At 44.0% G+C, this 19,171-nt stretch overlaps 1 protein-coding gene across 4 annotated transcripts in view; it reads right to left on the minus strand.

The window, feature by feature from the left end:
• Positions 1-338: 338 nt before the first annotated feature.
• The window catches only part of anapc1 (anaphase promoting complex subunit 1), a 222,829-nt gene continuing 203,996 nt past the window's right edge, over positions 339-19,171 (minus strand). For all 4 annotated transcript variants that reach the window (XM_078542651.1, XM_078542649.1, XM_078542650.1 and 1 more), the window contains 2 exons: positions 2,469-2,603; positions 339-702 (listed from right to left, as the gene is read on the minus strand). In XM_078542651.1, the coding sequence (XP_078398777.1) occupies positions 587-702; positions 2,469-2,603 (251 nt within the window). In that variant the 3' untranslated portion in view covers positions 339-586. The remainder of the gene's footprint in view (positions 703-2,468; positions 2,604-19,171) is intronic.

Here is a 19,171-nt window from a genome sequence, read left to right on the forward strand (position 1 = left end):
AGTTAACGGCCTCTGGAACAAATTTCCGTTTGTGCAACAAGTTTCTTACTGTGCCGGATGTCACTGTGTATAAAAGGATTGGTGGGCTTTTGGGGATGTTACACTCAGTCATCGTGGTCACCTGAACTTGTTTGATTGCCTTAGGGAGTTGGAGAGTTATTTCCCTGCTCCATTAAAATGGTTCTGGCTCTTACAGGAGATTGTGTGGCTGACTGGTTGCATGTAAAAGTTATACTACGACAGTGAAGGACAGGCTGGATGGACCAGCTGGTCTTTTCTTGTCTGTCCTCTTTCGTATGTTTGCAAAGCAAATTTTACAGTGAAATAAAACATCAGAACCAAATGCAAAAGTAGGCGTTTTATTCACAAATTCAGTTCAACTTCAGTTAACAGATGCACATCTAAGACCAGACGGCAACTACTGGTGGGATTAAGTGTTGTTAACATGCTTTCCGACAACAACAATCAAAAAGTACTTTTTAAAAAATCTTTCTAAATGACCCAGACCCAACTCTGTAACCGGACAGTAGAGAGAATCTGATGATGGTCCCACTGAGCCTAGAATCATAATAAGCACCAGTGACCATTAAATCAACATTGCTCGGGGGCCACCGAGAATCACTGGGGCTAACCTCAGCAGCGCCTGCACTGGTAAATGTAGTTGGCTGAATTTCAGCAGGAGTTCGGAAAAACTTGCAGTACCTAAAGAATAAAACACAAGTACAGTGCATGTGAAAACAGGTACTTCAGCAATTTCTTCACATCCCAAAGTGCTAGACATTGCAATCCAAAAACTGATGTGGTAAGGTCCATAATGTGGGGGGGTGTGGACATACGAATTAGGAGCAGGAGCAGGCCATTGGGCCCTTCAAGCCCCCTCTGCCATTCAATGAGATCATGGCTGATCTGACTGTAACCTCAACTCCACATTCCCACCTATCCCCAATTACCTTTCACCCCCTTGCTTATCAAGAATCTATCTAGCTCTGCCTTAAACATATTCAAAGACTCTGCTTACACCACCTTAGGAGGAAGAGAGTTCCAAAGGCTCATGACTGTCAGAGAAAAAATTCTCCTCATCTCTGTCCTAAATAGGCGACTACTTATTTTTAAACAATGGCTCCTAATACTAGATTTTCCCACAAGAGGAAACATCCTCTCCATATCGACTCGGTCAAGATCCCTCAGGATCTTATATGTTTCAATCAAGTCACCTCTTACTCTTCTAAATTCCAGCAGATACAAGCCTAGCCTGTCCAACCTTTCCTCATAAGACAACCCACCCAATCCAGGTATTAGTTTAGTAAACCTTCTCTGAACTGCTTTCAACGCATTTACATCCTTCCTTAAATAAGGAGACCAATACTGTACACAGTCCTCCAGATGCGGACAGACCAGTGGAGTGCAGAAAGATATCTTTTAAATGAGATCTCTAATCAAAGCTTGATCTGCGCATTATTTAGTTGAAACCAAAAGACTCCTTGGTGCTATTTGAAGAGCATGGCGTTCTCCCAGTAGCCTGACCAAGCATTCTTCCTCAGTCACCATCAAGGACTGGATTAACTGGTTGTGGACCTCATTTGCTGTTTGCAGGACCTTGCCATATACAATTCGCGGCATAATTTGCTTACATAGCAATGGCTGTACTTCAAAAGTAATTGGTTATAAAGCACTTTGGAATGTCCTCACAAAGTGATATGGTGCTATCTAAATGTAAACTTGTTTTTCCTAACATCATTTTCCACAATGACAAGAACATATATCTAACGTGAATTGTTTTTAAATAGACGACTTGATTTAAAAAGTACTTTTCATGATCTCAGGATACGCCAAACCACTTCACAGCCAATGAAGTACATTTGAAATGTCGCCTCTTTTTTTCACGCCAATCCGTTAAATTCTGTCCCCTCTGGTTATTGACCCTTCAGCCAGTGGAAACAATTCCTTCTTTACTTACTTTATCTAAACTTTTTATGATTTTAAACAATCTCTCTCTCTCTAGGTGCTGACAGGCGTAATACTGAATTCCAGTATTTTCCTTTATTCATTTACCGTTTCATTTGGCTTCTTAATAATTCTTCAATCTTTCAGCGCACAATTCCTATTTTAGAGCCAGCAAAGGGCACAAGGGTCATAGGAAGATACAGCAGAGAAGGATGTTATTCATGCCTCTGATTTTTTTAAAGGCGGAATTTTACAGGCCCCATCGTGGCGGAGGCGGGGCAGTCAAATGCAGTTCAAAAGTCCATTAACTTCAGGGGGAACCGTTCAATCCCACTGGCAGAAAATTCCGCTCAAAAGAAAATTCCAATTAGTTCCACTCCTCCACTTTTTACCCCCCACAGACCTGGAACTTTTCCCATCAACTATTTATCCAATTCCTTTCTGAACGTTACAATTGAATCTCTTCCACCACCCGTTCAGGCATCGCATTCCAGGTCAGACTTGGGTTAAAGTTTTACCCTTACCTTCAATTCCTGTTGCTGCAATTTGCTGGAGTGTAGGGACTGAATGATAGACTAGGAAACAAGCCAGCATACTGATCTGAGATTCCTCCACAGGCTGACTACTTAGGTAGGAATGTAACAGCACATCACCTGATGCTAAAAGGAGTAGTTTGGGGAGAGAGAAAAAAAAACAAAGCATTTTAATTCACAAATACACATTGCACTTCTGTAACTGATTAACATTTTTATTGTGAACATTGCTTGGTTTCCATTTGTTGGTCTTGTAAGACACTGCTGACACGCCAAGGCTTTTTAACTCCTCCAATTGAACAGCCCCTTCTCTGCACCCTCATTTTGACAGTTAATTTGCAATTTTGCTCCTGGCCCCCTCATCCCCGTTTTTCTTCACTGGTTTATGAGGGCAATTCATTACCCATTCTAAGTTGCACCGAACAATGGATAGTGGGGCATGATCATGAAGAGTTAATTTTAAAACTGGTTTGGTCATGTCAGAGGACAAGAAGGGTCAACCATACAGTGTTGGACTGGAGTCACGTGCAGGCCGCCACCAGGTGAAAGATTCCTTCTGTGAAGAACAATACAACTGGATTCTTACGATAATCTGGCAGCATCCAAGATCATTTTTTTTCTTGCAGCAGGTTTATCTAATTCATTTTTGCAACTTGCCTATGTGGGGGTTGCTAGGCCAGTGCCTTAACTCAACCTCATCGTTTCCCTGACCTCCTCAAAAGCTCTTTTAAGAGCTTTCCTTTTCACTGTTCTTTCATCCCCTCCTATTTCTTCTAGATACCATGGGCTAAAATTTTCAGGCCCCGGGATCACGATTCAGGATCAGCTTACGCTCGATCCCATCATGCTGATTCCACATTTGAATGATTGCAGCATTCAGACGAGTATCCCACCCCCCTTAAACAGCTTATGTTTCACCACATTTCTATTTCTCTTCAGCTCTGATGAAGAGTCACAGGGACTTGAAACGTTAACTCTGTCTTCCTCTCCACAGATGCTGTCAGACCTGCTGAGTTTTTCTAACAATTTTTGTTTTTGTTTCAGCCGAGTATGACCTGGTAGCTGAATAAATATTCGACGGGGGGTGCAGCAGTGTGAGTGGCTAGCACATGTTCTAGCCAGCCTGCATCCCTTAAAATGGAGCAACTGAGAAGAGAGGGGCTCCCAGGTTCTTGGATGTGGCGCTAGAGGCCTTAGTCCAGGAGGTCAAAGGAGAGAGGCCACATAGCCGCAGGACGGCTTCAGATGGGTAGGGTGGTTAATTCCCAGAGTCACCCCCTGAGGGCCTGGCAGCAGTGACATAAAAAGATCAATGACCTCATGCAGGTGGTTAAGCTCAGCGAAGGTGTCTTCACATGGCATCTCCTACCTTCCACCACTCCACCAAACACTCATGCTGCTCAATGTACCCCCATCACTCCTCCAGCAGGAGGCGCACTACTTCACCATAACACACCCATGCCAGCCTCACACCCGCCTTTCACTGCTTCCACATACCTCCAGCTATTGAGCTATGGCAGGCACATGACCAAAATACAGCACAACAAACTAAGTGGCATTTTGCCATCTTTCTTGTAGGACATAATTGCTGGGAGCAAAACAGAATTGAAGGGGGACAGGCCTGCCTGCATCATTTAAGTGGGAAAGATGGTATTCTGCATGCTAGGACTGGCTATCATTGAGGATGCTGCATCTGACAGTAAATTTCTCCTTTTGGCCTTTCTCAAATTCCACCTCATCCTGTTATCTCATGTAAAATGCAAGCCATAGATGGTATGACCATAGGCTTCTTGCTTCCCACCCTCACCCCAACATCCCCCACTTCTGGGTTTTTTAATTTCAGATATCTAAGAACTGCTGTGTGACCAGTCAGTGCAGCCCCATGAGGAAGGGCAAAAGATGCTACAGATCTCTGAAGTAGAAACAAAGTTACTTGATTGGACTCTCTCAGCCACCAGCTCAGATCCTAGCCCTTACATGACAGCATAGAGCTGGGATCTAGAAACATAGGAGCAGGAGTAGGCCATTCAGTTCCTTGAGCCTGCTCCACCATTTAACTAGGTCATGGCTGATCTTCTGCATCGATGCACTTTCCCCGTATCCTTTGATGTCACTGGTATCTAGAAATCTATCAACCTCTGCTCAATGACTGAGCCTCCACAGCGCTGAGATTGAGAATTCCAAAGATTCAGCACCATCTGACTGAAGAAATTCCTCCTCATTTCAGTCCTAAGTGGCCTACCACTTATTCTGAGACTGTGTCCCCTGGGTTCTAAAACCCCAACTAAAGGAAACATCCTTCCTGCATCCACCCTGTCAAGTCCTGTAAGAATTTTGTAGACTTCAACTACATCACCTCTTATTCTTCTAAACTCTAGGGAATACAGGCAGTATCCTCCTCATAGGACAATCCCGTCATCCCAGGAACTAGTCTGGTGAACCCTCATTACATCTCCTCTATGGCCAGTATATCCTTCCTTAGGTAAGGAGCCCAAAACTGCACACAATACTCCAGTTGGAGCCTCACCAAGGTTCTATACAACTGCAGCAAGACTTCCTTACTCCTCTACTCAAATATCTTTGTAATAAAGGCTAACATGCCATTTGCCTTCTTAATTGCTTGTTGCATCTGCATGTTAGCTTTCAGTGACTTATGAACAAGAACACCCAGGTCCCTTTGGACATCAACACTTGACATTTTTCTACATTCTATTCCATCTGCCATGTTTTTGCCCACTCAATCTCCTCTTTGCATTCTCTTCACAAGTCACATTTCCACGAAGTTTTATGTCATCTGCAAACTTGGAAACAATACATTTGGTCCTCACATCCAAATCATTGATGTAGATTGTAAATAGCTGGGGTCCAAGCACTGATACTTATGCAACTCCAATAATCACAGCCTACCAATCTGACAATGATCCATTTATCCCTACTCTGTTTTCTCTCCGTTAACCAGTCCTCAATCCATGCCAGTATATTTCCCCCAATCCCATGAGCTCTACTTTTTCTGCATGGGACCTTATCGAAAGCCTTCTGAAAATCCAAATACACCACATCCACTGGTTCTTCCTTATCTAGCCTGCTAGTTATATCCTCAAAAAACTTGAACAGATTTGTCAAACATGATTTCCCTTTCATAAATCCATGTTGACTCAGCCCAATCTCACCGTTATTTTCTAAATGCCCAGTTATCACATCCTTTAGAATAGATTCTAGCATGTTCCCTACTACTGATGTCAGACTATCAGGCCTGTAGTTCCCGGTTTTCTCTCTCCCTCCTTTCCTAAATAGTAGGGTTTCATTTGCCACCTTCCAATCCGTAGGCAATGTTCCGGAATATTTAGAATTTTGAAATATGATAAGCAATGCATCCACTATCTCTACAGCTCCCCCTTTTAACATTCTGGGATGTAGATCATAGAGTTCAGGAGATTTATCTATTTTCAGTCCCATTAATTTCTTCAGCATTACTTTTTTACTAATGCTAATTTCTTTTGGGTCCTCAATCTCACTTGTCTCTTGGTTGTCCAATATTTCAGGAAGGCTTTTTGTATCTTCCTCCGTGAAGACAGACACAAAGTATTAGTTTGGTTTCTCTGCCATTTCCCTATTACCAGTTAAAAATTCTCCATTCTCTGCCTATAATGGGCCCACACTTGTTTGCTAATCTTTTCCTTTTTACATACCTATAGAAGGTTTTACAGTCCATTTTTATATTCCTCACTAGTTTACTTGCATATTCTATTTTCTTTTCCTTTATCAATTTCTTGGTTCTCCTTTGCTGCATTTTAAAATGCTCCCAATTCTCAGGCTTACTACTTTTTTTGGGCAACTTTATAAGTCTCTTCCTTTGCTCTAACAGAATCCTTAAGTTAAAAACAAAAAGCTAAAAACTTAAGTTCTCTTGTTAGCCATGGTTGGATCACACTGCCTGCTTTTTGCATCTTAAAGGAATGTAAATTTGTTGCAAATCATGAATTAATTATTTAAATGCTAGCCATTGCCTGTCTGTTGCCATACCTTTTAATGTAGTTCCCCAATTTACCTCAGCCAACTTGCCCCACATACCTTTGTAGTTTCTTTTTAAATGAAAGACCCTAGTTTCAGATTGAACTACATCGCTTTCAAACTTCATGTAAAATTCTATTATACTATGGTCACTTTTCCCTAAAGGCTCCTTTACAATAAGATTATTAATTAGCTCTTTCTCATTGCACAATACGAGATCTAAAATAGCCTGTTCTCTAATTGGTTCCCTAACATGCTGTTCTAGAAAACCACCACATTGTTAGGAAAGAGATAGTTTAAGTAAGTTATATCTGTATTTGTGGGTGTTAGGAATGAGTTATAGCTTTAAAGTTTAAGTTTGATTTGTATTTGTGTATCTGTATGTTAAGAAAGGACAAATTGAGCTTTAGTTTCACTTTAAAAAGGTGCTGGCATTTCTAAAGAATGTTTACCTTAGCTTAAGTCGTTAAAAAAAAGTAGAAGAATTGGACTGTTGCCTAGCAACAGGGGTCCAGCGAGGCACATCCCTCCCACAAACACACACACAGAAAAGCTAGAAACAGCAGTTTATTTTCAAAGTTGTCAGAGTTCAGCTGGTTTTCAAGATCGCTGCCAGAGAAGCAGGCTAGAAGGGGCAGACAGTCAGCTCCAAGCTAAAGTTGGTTTTGAAAGTAGTTGCCAGGAAAGACTGGAGCAAAGGGGATAGAGAGTCAGTCCCAAGTTAAAGAAAATACCCCAAAATCCAGGAGAGTTGAAACAGGGGAAAGTCCCAAGAAGACCTTCTGGTCAAAAGGAAGGACGGGAACCTGGAAAAGGTCCTGTTAAGAGAAGTTAAGAGTGAGGGGCAAAGAGAAAGGCCCCAAGCTTCAGATTTAAAGAGACAAAAGCTGCAGAAAGCAGATTTAAAGCGAGAACAGCTTGCAAGAGGTCCTAGACACCACCATCACCATCCCTGGGTACGTCTTTGTCCCACTGGTAGGACAGGCCCAGCAGAGGTGGCAGCACAGTGGGTATACAGTTAGGAGGGAGTTGCCCTGGGAGTCCTCAACATCGACTCTGGACCCTACGAAGTCTCATGGCATCAGGTCAAACATGGGCAAGGAAACCACCTGCTGATTACCATGTTACACCTGCCCTCAGCTGATGGATCAGTGCTCTTCCATGTTGAACACCACCTGGAGGAAGCACTGAGGGTGGCAAGGGTGCAGAATGTACTCTGGGTGGGGGACTTCAATGTCCAACACAAAGAGTGGCTCAGTAGCACCACTACTGACCGAGCTGGCCGAGTCCTAAATGACATAGCTGCTAGTGGCGAGGAACCAACAAGGGGGAAAAACATACTTGACCTCATCCTCACCAACCTGCCTGCCACAGATGCATCTGTCCATGACAGTATTGGCAGGAGTGACCACCATACAGTCACTGTGGAGACAAAATCCCGTCTTCACATTGAGGATAACCTCATTGAGGTGGTAGTGTGGCACTACCACCATGCTAAATGGGATAGATTTCAAACAGATCTAGCAGCTCAAGACAGGACACCCATGAAGCGCTGTGGGCCATCAGCAGCAGTGGCAGAATTGTAATCGAACACAACCTGTAACCTCATGGCCTGCAAATTCCCCACTCTATCAATACCATCAAGCCAGGGTATCAACCCTGGTTCAATGAAGAGTGCAGGAGGGCATGCTAGGAGCAGCACCAGGCATACCTAAAAACGAGGTGTCAACCTGGTGAAGCTACAACACAGGACTACTTGAGTGCCAAACAGCAAGTGATAAGACAGAACTAAGCAATCCCACAACCAACAGATCAGATCTAAGCTCTGCAGGCCTGCCACATCCAGTCATGAATGGCAGCAGACAATTAAACAACTCACTGGAGGAGGAGGCTCCACAAATATCCCCAGGTTCAATGATGGAGGAGCCCAGCACATCAGTGCAAAAGATAAGGCTGAAGCATTTGCTACAATCTTCGGCCAGAAGTACCAAGTAGATGATCCATCTCGGCCTCCTCTGGAGGTCCCCATCATCACAGATGCCAGTCTTCAGCCAATTTGATTCACTCCACGTGATAATAAGAAACGGCTGAAGGCACTTGATGCTGCAAAGACTACAGGCCCTGACAACATTCCAGCAATAGTACTGAAAACTTGTGCTCCAAAACTTGCTGCGCGCCTAGTCAAGCTGTTCCAATACAGCTACAACACTGGCATCTACCCGGCCATGTGGAAAATTGCCCAGGTATGTCCTGTCCATAAAAAGCAAGACAAATCCAACCCGGCCAATTACCGCCCCATCAGTCTACTCTCCATCATCAGTAAAGTAATGGAAGGGGTCATCAACAGTGCTATGAGGCGGCACTTGCTTAGCAAGAACCTGCTCACTGACGCCCAGTTTGGATTCTGCCAGGACCACTCAGCTCCTGACCTCATCACAGCCTTGGTTCAAACATGGGCAAAAGAACTAAACTCCCGAGGTGAGGTGAGAGTGACTGCCGTTGACATCAAGGCTGTATTTGACAGAATGTGGCATCAAGGATCCCTAGCAAAACTGGAGTAACCGGAAATCAGAGGGAAAACTCTCCACCGGTTGGGGTCATACCTAGCACAAAGGAAGATGGTTGTGGTTGTTGGAGGTCAGTCATCTCAGCTCCAGGACATCGCCACAGGAGTTCCTCAGGGTAGTGTCCTCGGCCCAACCATCTTCAGCTGCTTCATCAATGACCTTCCTTTCATTGTAAGGTCAGAAGTGGGGATATTCGCTGATGATTGCACAATGTTCAGCACCATTCGTGACTCCTCAGATACTGAAGCAGTCCATGTCCAAATGTAGCAAGACCTGAAGAATATCAGGCTTGGGCTGACAAGTGGCAAGTAACATTCACACCACACAAGTGTCAGGCAATGACCATCTCCAACAAGAGAGAATCCAACCATCGCTTCCTGATATTCAATGGCATTACCATCACTGAATCGCCCACTATCAACATCCTGGGGCGGGGGGGGGGCGGTGGCGGCGGTTGCCATTGACCAAAAACTGAACTGGACTAGCCATATAAATACTGTGGCTACAAGAGCAGGTTCAGAGGCTGGGAATCGTGCGATGAGTAATCCGCCTCCTGACTCCCCAAAGGTTGTCTACCATCTACAAGGCATAAGTCAGGAGTGTGATGGAATACTCCCCACTTGCCTATATGAGTGCAGCTCCAACGATACTCAAAAAGCTTGACACTGTCCAGGACAAAGCAGCCTGCTTGATTGGCATCCACAAACATTCACTTCCTCCACCACTGATGCCCAGTAGCAGCAGTGTGTACCATTTACAAGATGCAATGCAGGAAATCACCAAGGCTCCTCAGACAGCATCTTTCAAGCCCACTACCATCTATAAGGACAAGGGCGACAGATAGATGGGAACACCATCACCTGGAAGTTCCCCTCCAAGTCACTCACCATCCTGACTTGGAAATATATCGCCGTTCCTTCACTGTCGCTGGGTCAAAATCCTGGAACTCTTTTTCTAACAGCACTGTGGGTGTACCTATGCCACATGGACTGCAGTGGTTCAAGAAGGCAGCTCACCACCATCTTCTCAAGGGCACCTAGGGGTGGGCAATAAATGCTGGCCCAGCCAGCGAAGCCCACATCGCATGAATGAATAAAAAAAAGACACCTACTGCAGACATGTTTGCCCTGGGTCACACTGGCATCCAGGAGCTCCCACATCCTGCAATCGTGGCACATCACCTGCTCATCCATCCTTGTTGTATCTTAATTAAGTAACTAATTAGTTATTTTCTTAATTTATTTTGAATTAAATTAATGCCTCCTCAGACTTTACTAAGTTAAAACTTTGTAATCCAATAAACGCTATCAGTTAAGAATAAAATAATGGATTCACTAGTTTCTAAATTAATTATAAGGTAGGCACTTTAGGGTTATTGAAAAGTTTACATTTTTCTAAATTCCAGCTCTTTACAGACAGTCCCTAACAGCAGTTACTCACTAACCAATCCTTTTATGGCGTTCCTGTGAATTTTGAATTCTTTTCCCTCTTTGCATTTTTTTCTCTCTCTCTCAAACTCAGTGCGCACATGAACATGAAGCTGCTCTTTGTAGCCCCGCTGCTTTTGCCTCTCGAACTGAGCTCTCGCCTCCCCTCTCTGTGCTCTCTGTAGCCCCACTGCTTTCACTGATTCTCGCTTCTTGGAGTCACTGGACACGGGAGGGCTGCAGCCAGGCCAGGAGGAAAGAGAGTTCTTGTGCTAGCTCCCTGGAGGGCAAGGTTGCTGATTAGTTCTGCTGCAGGGGACTCAAGTGAGGGCTTCCTGTCCTCACCAGGGCAGATCAGGTCCATGACAGCACTTGCAGTCTCACTTGTGATGCAACATCTGATGGCTGCTGTCTTAGCTTCCATTGCAACACAGGAAGAAGTCATCTAATGTTGCAGTATTGCAGTGGAAGCTCAGACTGGGGCTCTTGAGATACATGCTTGTTGCTAGGCAGGCTTAGACTCAGTGCGCAACGGAATGCGCAGGCTCTTGCGGCAGTCCTGCAATCTGCCCTCCAACAGATTGCTAAGGATTGCTGAAGCACCACCCTGGGGCTTGGCAGCGGCTCCATCATGCATTTATGCTCCCACAATGTCCCTCTGCCAATGCCCTTGCTATCGCATCTCAATCAACCTACACTGTGGCTGCCCGTGCCAAGGTTGTGCAGACCAAAGCCAGACCCTCAGGAGCCAGAGCTGCGTATGATCATCCTGCAAGGCCATCTGCAGTCTCCCCCAGTGAAAGTCAGCAGCCTTCCACTAGCCAAGTTGCAGCCATTGGGATAGCGCTGTGTTGGGGCGCCAGGAGGGCAGGGGAGACAGGAACCTGCAAGACAGGCACGAAGGGGTTGTACAAGAGTGAATAGTTTTTTTTTTGTTATTATTGGATGTGTTGTTCAATAAAGTTGTTATGGAAAGAGTTTTATTGCAGGATTTTGGCAAAGAGGACACTGTGATAGGACATCGCAGATGAATGTGAAGATGGGGAACTGTGGAGCAATGGTGGTGAAAGGGTGGTGTCCCACCCTGCGTCGCCTTCTTCCCGAGATGGCTTTTGCATGCCTGGTGGCAAGAGCTGTGCCCTTGTAATAGAAAGGTAGTGGAGGGTGCATCAGACCACCGTGAATTTGGACAGACACTATGCCCAAACGGTGAACTTGACAGCCACTGGCAGAGCCGTCCTCAGCAGATGCTGTTGAGAGAGCTGGCACGCTTCTGTGACCAAATCCTTGGTGAACTTCAGGCACCTCGGGCATTGCTCCTGGCTGAGACAGGGGAAGGAGAAGTGTTCCCTGAAAACTCTTGGTGAATAGGGCCCTTCTGTGGAGAGCCCCCCGTCCTCCTCCCTCTGCGTTCAGCCTCCACTCCGCCGACCTGTCATGTTGCAGGCCCAAAAAGATTGCAACGACAGCCTTTCTGTAGACAGGTCCCTAAACTGCTCTAACCTCCCTAACGGGATGCATAGACACTCCCCTCCAAATACAGCAAGTTACCCAAACTCCTCCAAAACACACCACACTACTTCCACAAACTTTGCAAGAGCAACAGTAAGTCAAAAGCACCTCACCTGCAAGTTGGAGAGAAGGCCCTTTAACTTGCACTGGTGGGGGATCCCTCATGCAAGAGGCTGTTTGGCATCATGATCTGCCACTGCGAAAGTCTCTGCTTTCTGTGCAAGCATTCAGTATGGGGCGCCCTACTGAAAGCAGACAGAGGTGCAATGCGCACCATTTGGAGGGCCTCCAGCTTCCAAAGTGCCAGCAGCAGTGACATACTGAGCTGAATTTTGCAACCCAATACTTTCAGAATACAGTAACAACTGATGTTGAGTTGTCAAATCACTGGCACAATCTGACCCTTTGTGCGCTTTGGAATCCATCATCTTTCCATCTTTCTGATGGAAGCTTGGAGCAGTAGTGGTAGTGGTGCTTTACAGCTTTTGATCATTGTAATATGTTTCGCAGCAAACATTTGTCAATTTTCAATGTTAACAACATGAAAGAAAAAAAAAAGTCCCCATAATAGGAATTTGGAAGACATCATTGTTTTGCTGCCTGCTAGTCTCGAGAACCAGTTTCTCAGGAAGGGAGGCAGGGAAGTTATACATTTTAATTTGGAGTACGGGGGTGTGGAGAAGGCACGTTCTTTGAGACAGGAATGCTAGCTATGCAGAAAATGGTTTTGGTCATTCAGCTTACAGTGAGACAGCACACCAACTTAATGTCTGGTAGCTACAGACCACAAGAAGAATAATTTTAGTTCAGCCTTCCTTTATAAAATGACCCTTTATAAAGAACCGGTCACACTAACCAAGAATGCCAAGCTAACACTGAGTGGCGGTGAGATACCACACAACCTACTACTTCCTGTCATAGGCAGCAGAATAACTGGTTTACAGGAAGTGCTGCTGTTGGGCGGAGGGAAGGGGCTGCGATACCCGATGATGTCATTGCCTCCCTTGTCAAAATGCCAGCCCCTATTCATTGTAAAACTTAATTGACAATTCATGAATAGCTACAATTTGGCTAGGGATAAAATTTTGAAACAGAAAATTGATTGAAGGTGCAATTTGTAGGGAAAATTATTTAAGTGGTCAAATCAGTTCATTATAAACAAGTTGCTTCAAAAGATAGACAAATGACTGGATATCATAAATGAATTAAAAATATAATTCATAACATTATTCCTTTCCTTAGGTAAACCATCATATGTTTTATACAGGTAGTCAAATTATACATCAATGACACACAAAGACTGCAGTTAGTAATACAATACTTCAAAATGTTTAGATAATGTCACAGCAGAAGCAGGCAGGGGGAGAGGATTATTTGTTTATCAAATAGGAATAGGTTCTCAGCATAGTAGTGTTATTTAGCTCTATTATCTTGCTGTATTAAAAATAACATTCATGACAATACACAACAGAGAAACCACAAGATTGTATTCCGCCCCTTCTGCTTTTAGTATTTCAAGTAACTGTAGCTCTTTCCCAGTCAGAAATATTCACTGCCATTTTCTCACTCCTTACTGGCCTACAGTTCAGCAGGTACTGATTGCCCTCTGCCTATCCAAACCTATGACCGAGGCAGTAAGTGTTAGCTGGCTGTCCGAGTGCAAGGATGTCACTGCTGAGCCCAATTTTGTCCTCATCTAAAGTACAAACATGGAATCAAGAGTGAGAATCATATTAACATAGCGAGGAGGCGGCTATTCAGTCCTTTGTGCCTGTGCTGGCTCTTTGATGAAGCTATGCAATTAGGTTCACATCTCTGCCCTGTCTCCTTGCAAGTGTATCCCCCTTCAAGTATTCTCCCTTTTTAGAGTTGCCACATAATCTGCTCCTTCCGCCCCTTCAGGTAGCGGAATCCAGATCACAACCCGTCATGTAAAAAGATCCATCTTACTAGTTACATTCTCAAAAAACTTTTAACAGACTTATTAAACACTATTTCCCTTTCATCATGCCTCTAATTCTTTTAGCAATTACCTTAAATCTATGCCCTCTGGTTTACTGACCCACCTCACACTGCAAAATTTCTGGAAAAAATTACTTTTTCAAAACCATTCATGATTTTGAACACCTCTATTAAATCTGCTCTTAACCTTTTCTGCCATTTCCTACATTAAAACAGCGAAAACACTTCAAAAGAACTTAATTGGCTGTAAAGCACTTTGGGCGATCCAGTGGTTGTGAAAGACACTATATAAATGCAAGTTTTTTGTTTCTTTCTCTACTCTAAGGAGAACAACTCCAGCTTCTTTAGTCTTTCCAAGCAACTGAAGTCTCTCATCCTTGGTAACATTCTAGTAATCTCTGTACCCTCTCTAAGACCTTCTAGAAGGATAAGGGCAGATGCATGGGGATACAACCCACTTGCAAGTTCCTCTCCAAGCCACACACCATCCTGACTTGGAACTATATCGCTGTTCCTTCACTGTCGCTGGGTCAAAGTCCTGAAATTCCCTCCCTAACAGCACTGTGGGTATACCTACACCACACGGACTGCAGCGGTTCAAGAAGGCAGCTCACCACCAGCTTCTCAAGGGCAATTCTGGATGGGCAACAAATGCTGGCCTAGCCAGTGATGCACACATCACATGAACAAATAAAAGAAAAGTTTCTTTATGAAGTGACGTGCTCAGAGTTACCCAGATTATGAGAGTCGACTAACAAGAGACGTAAAAAATAATGCAAATATTTCTATACACATATAAATAGGAAGAGATTAAAAAAAGCGAACACGGGCCCATTAGAGGCAGAGCCAGTGAAATTATCATGGGGGATATGGAAATGGTCGAGGCATTAAACATCACTTTGCACCTGTCTTCACGGTAGACGCCAAAACATTCTGGAAATAATAGGGAGCCAATTATCTAGTGAGAACGAGTAACTCAAAGAAATCAATATAAGTAAAGAAATTATACTGGAGAAGTTAAGGGGACTAAGTAGCAGCAATTCCCCTAGACCTGACAACTTGCATCCTGTGCAAGGTTTTGAAAGAGGTAGCTGCAGAGATAGTGGAAGCATCGGTTTTGATTTTCCAGAACTCCTTAGATTCTATAATAGTTTCCAAAGATTATAAGGGTAGCAAACGTAACCCCACTATTTAAGAAAGAAGGAAGGGAGAAAACAGGGAACTACATGACAGCTAGCCTAATATCATAATGGGCAAAATACTTGAATCTATTATTAGGGATGTGGAAACAAGAGCACTTAGAAATTTATATGATTAACCAAAGTCAACACTGATTTCTGAACAGGAAAGAGTGGTTAATAAGTCTGTTAAGAGTTTTTTTGAGGATGGAACTAGTAAGATGGATTAGGGGAACCAGTGGATGTACTGTATTTGGATTTTCAAAAAGCATATGGTAAGGTGGCGCACAAGAGGTCACTGCACAAAACTAGAACCCATGGGTGATATGTTAGTACAGATTAGTTAATGGACAGAAAACAGACAGTAGGAATAAGCAGGTCATTTTTAGTTTGGCAGGCTGTTACTGGAGGGGTACAGCAAGGATCACTGCTTAGGCCTCAGCTATTTACAATCTATAGTGATGGACAGTTGAGGGATACAAAGTTAGGTGAAAAAATAAGCAGTGAGGAGGATGCAAAGAGGCTGCATAGGGGTATATAGCGGTTGGGTGAGGGCAGGAACATGGCAGATAAAATAAAATGTGAAGTGTGAAGTTATCCCTTTGATAGGAAAAATATAAAAGCAGAATATTATTTGCATGGTGAGACTGGGAAATGTTTCCCTTCACAGGGACCTGCATGTCCTTGTACTTGGATCACAAAGTGAATATGCAAGTACAGCAGCAAGCAATTAAGAAGGATAATGGTATGTTCGCTTTTGCTACAAACAGATAGGAGTACAAAACTCAGTTATGTATTATTACAATTGTACAGGGCATTGGTGATGTTATATTTGGAGGACTGTTTGCAGTGTTGGTTTCCTTACCAAAGGAAGGGCACACTTGATGTAGAGGGAGTGCAACAAAGGTTCACTAAGCTAGTTCCTGGGATGATGGGATTGTCCTGTGAGGAGGGATTGAGCAGACTAGGCCTATATTCTCTGGAGTTAAGAAGAATGAGGTTTCTTCAGAACCGCAAACTGCTAGACTTGCTGAGTATTTTCAGCACTTTCTGTTTTTCTATCAAGGGATCTTATTTTTATTAGGAGGGCATGGCACTGTCCTGATCTATCAACTTTAGGCCTCTGAATGCGAGACCTTATTTGAAAAATTACTAAACTTGAAAAGATAAAAATCAGGAAGGCCTCAAGATCCAGAACTGAGGTGAGGAGAGTTAGCTGATGCCAGAACGTGGTAGAGGCATCTGTGGTTGGCCTTAGATAATGGCAGAGATAACAATGAGCTGGGGTCCCTGCTCCCATTGCCTTTCCAGCAACCCCGAATGGAAGCAGTGGGAATGAGAATCGGGCTCGGATGGGGTCAGGCTTTGGCTGTAATGTCCAATTAATGGTCAAAATGCATGCCATCACCTATTCTATGAGGAATGGCCACAAACATGAGGCATTGGAGGGTGGGCAACATCCAGGGAACCTTTGCATGGCCTACTGCACTCAGAACAGTGGGGAGAAAATTGAACAAGAATGATAACAAAATAAAGATGCAAAACATGCATCTTGTTCATGGTCTGGGTCACTATAAATAAAATTCCAGCACCTTTATCAGATGCTCTCTTCTATTTGTTTGATTTTGAAACCATAAACCCAGCACCAGTCAAGCTGTAATTAGGGCACAGGATGTTTCTTTTGAGATTTGAGGTACAAATTGAGCATGGTTTACTTTAAAAACTAAATGGCTTGCTAAGATCATGATTTCAGAATAAGACATCAAGAATTAAAGAATCTGAGTCTTGAACAATTTCAGTGTTTACAATTAATAGCAGAAAAATAACAATTGTTTCGTGCATATGCATTATAGGAAGTTTCAATCTAAATTAATGAGTAGTTAACAGTTGTTTGAGCTCTGAATTCTCCATCTGAAGCATTATTTACAATGATCCGTTCAAATTATTGGATTATTTCACTCAGAATTATCAGGAGTTGAATGACTAGTTCTGGCAAGCCTGACTCAGTATGGCAACAGTAGCGGTTATCTGCCAACACTTCTAGTTCCTCATTGAATTCTAAAATATAAAGGGGAACTCAGCCCCAAGTGTAAGCCCAAAGAATGAGATTTTACTTCTTGCTTGACTATCTGCCTCCATGTAAAAATATGAGTGAGTATACGTTCTTGGGTGCTTAACTTCCAAGTGTCATTGCTGCTGTTTTTGCCTCCCTTGTTAAACCACTTCATGCAATCAAAAACAAGACATACTCATTTCAATGGATGTACTGTAATGATACATGTCGAAGGATTCCCCATAATTCGATTCATTTATTTTTGTCTCCCTTCCTGTCCAAAGTTATTGACTTCCTGATTAGGGTATGTTTTCACCCTCCAGTACCTTGATGCAAATGATCATTACTCTGGCTTGTGCCTTGATTGTTGGCAAGATATTGGACAGCTTGGAGCGTTCCATCGCCAAGCTCAATTCCGTCCTCAACTGACGGCCACATGTGCGCTTTACGGCAAAGGCTTTGGGAATAACGATTAAGCGTGGGGACTGAAGCTGGCTTCCCTGTTCTCTGGCCCCCAATCTAGATCTTTCGAAGCTAATTGTGGCACACCTACATTCAGCTTGCTCAGGGTCAACTAACTCATAACAGAGCTTCCTGACAAATTGCTATCCTAAAACAGCTCAAGATGAGTCTCTAAGAATCTGTCCCTCCATCATCTAACATACGCATTGAAGCAACTTGCCAACGCTCCTTTGACAGCACTTTCTAAACCCACAATCTCCAACAGCTAGAAGGACAAGGGCAGCAGACGCACAGGAACACCACCACCTTGCAAATCCCCTCCAAACCATACACCAAACTGACTCGGAGCTATATCACTGTTCTTTCACTGTCACTGGATCAAAATCCTGGAACTCCCTTCCAAACAGCAATGAGTGTACTTACACCATAGACTGCAGCGTTGAAGACAACGGCTCTCATAACTACGTTCTCAAGGGCAATAAGGGACGGGCAACAAATGCTGGCCTAGCCAGTGTTGCTCACATCCCAGGGACAAATACAACTGAGGACCAGCCACAGGAGAGGCAATAACGTAGTGGTATTGTTGCTGGCCTAGTAATCCAGTGACGCAGGGTAATGCATTCGTGAGGTACTGTGGGCTGTCAGCAGCAGCAGAATTGTACTCGAACACAATCTGTAACCTCATGGCCTGGCATATCCCCCACTCTGCCACTACCATCGAGCCAAGGTGTCAACCCTGGTTCAATGAATAGGGCAGGAGGGCATGCCAGGAGCAGCACCAGGCATACCTAAAAATGAGGTGTCAACCTGGTAAAGCTACATCACAACATGACTATTTGCGTGCCAAACAGCATAAGCAGCAAGTGATTGAAAAACCTAAGCGATCCCACAACCAACGGATCAGACCTCAGCTCAGCTGCCCTGCCACATCCAGTCGCGAATGGTGGTGGACAATTAAACAACTCACTGGAGGAGAAGGCTCCACAAAAATCCCCTTCCTCAATGACTGGGGAGCCCAGCACATCAGTGCAAAACATAAGGCTGAAGCATTTGCTACAATCTTTAGCCAGGAATGCTGAGTGGATGATCCATCTCGGCCTCCTCTGAGGGTTCCCAGCAGCACAGACGCCAGTCTCCAGGCAATTCAATTCACTCCACGTGATATCAAGAAACGGCTGAAGGCACTGGATACTGCAAAGGCTATGGGCCCTGAAAATATTCCAGCAATAGTACTGAAGATTTGAGTTGTGCCCTAGCTAAGCTGTTCCAGTATAGCTACAACACTGGCATCTACCTGGCTATGTGGAAAATTGCCCAGGTATATCCTATACACAAAATGCAGGACAAATCCAACCCGGCCAATTACCGCCCTACCAGTCTACTCTCCATCATCAATAAAATGATGGAAGGGGTCATCAACAGTGCTTAGCAAAAACCTGCTCACTGATGCTCAGTTTGAGTTCCGCCAGAGCCACTCAGCTCCTGACCTCATTACAGCCTTGGTTCAAACATGGACAAAAGC

The sequence above is a fragment of the Cetorhinus maximus genome, chromosome 5 (assembly GCF_964194155.1).
Source record: "Cetorhinus maximus chromosome 5, sCetMax3.hap1.1, whole genome shotgun sequence".
Classification (NCBI taxonomy): domain Eukaryota; kingdom Metazoa; phylum Chordata; class Chondrichthyes; order Lamniformes; family Cetorhinidae; genus Cetorhinus; species Cetorhinus maximus.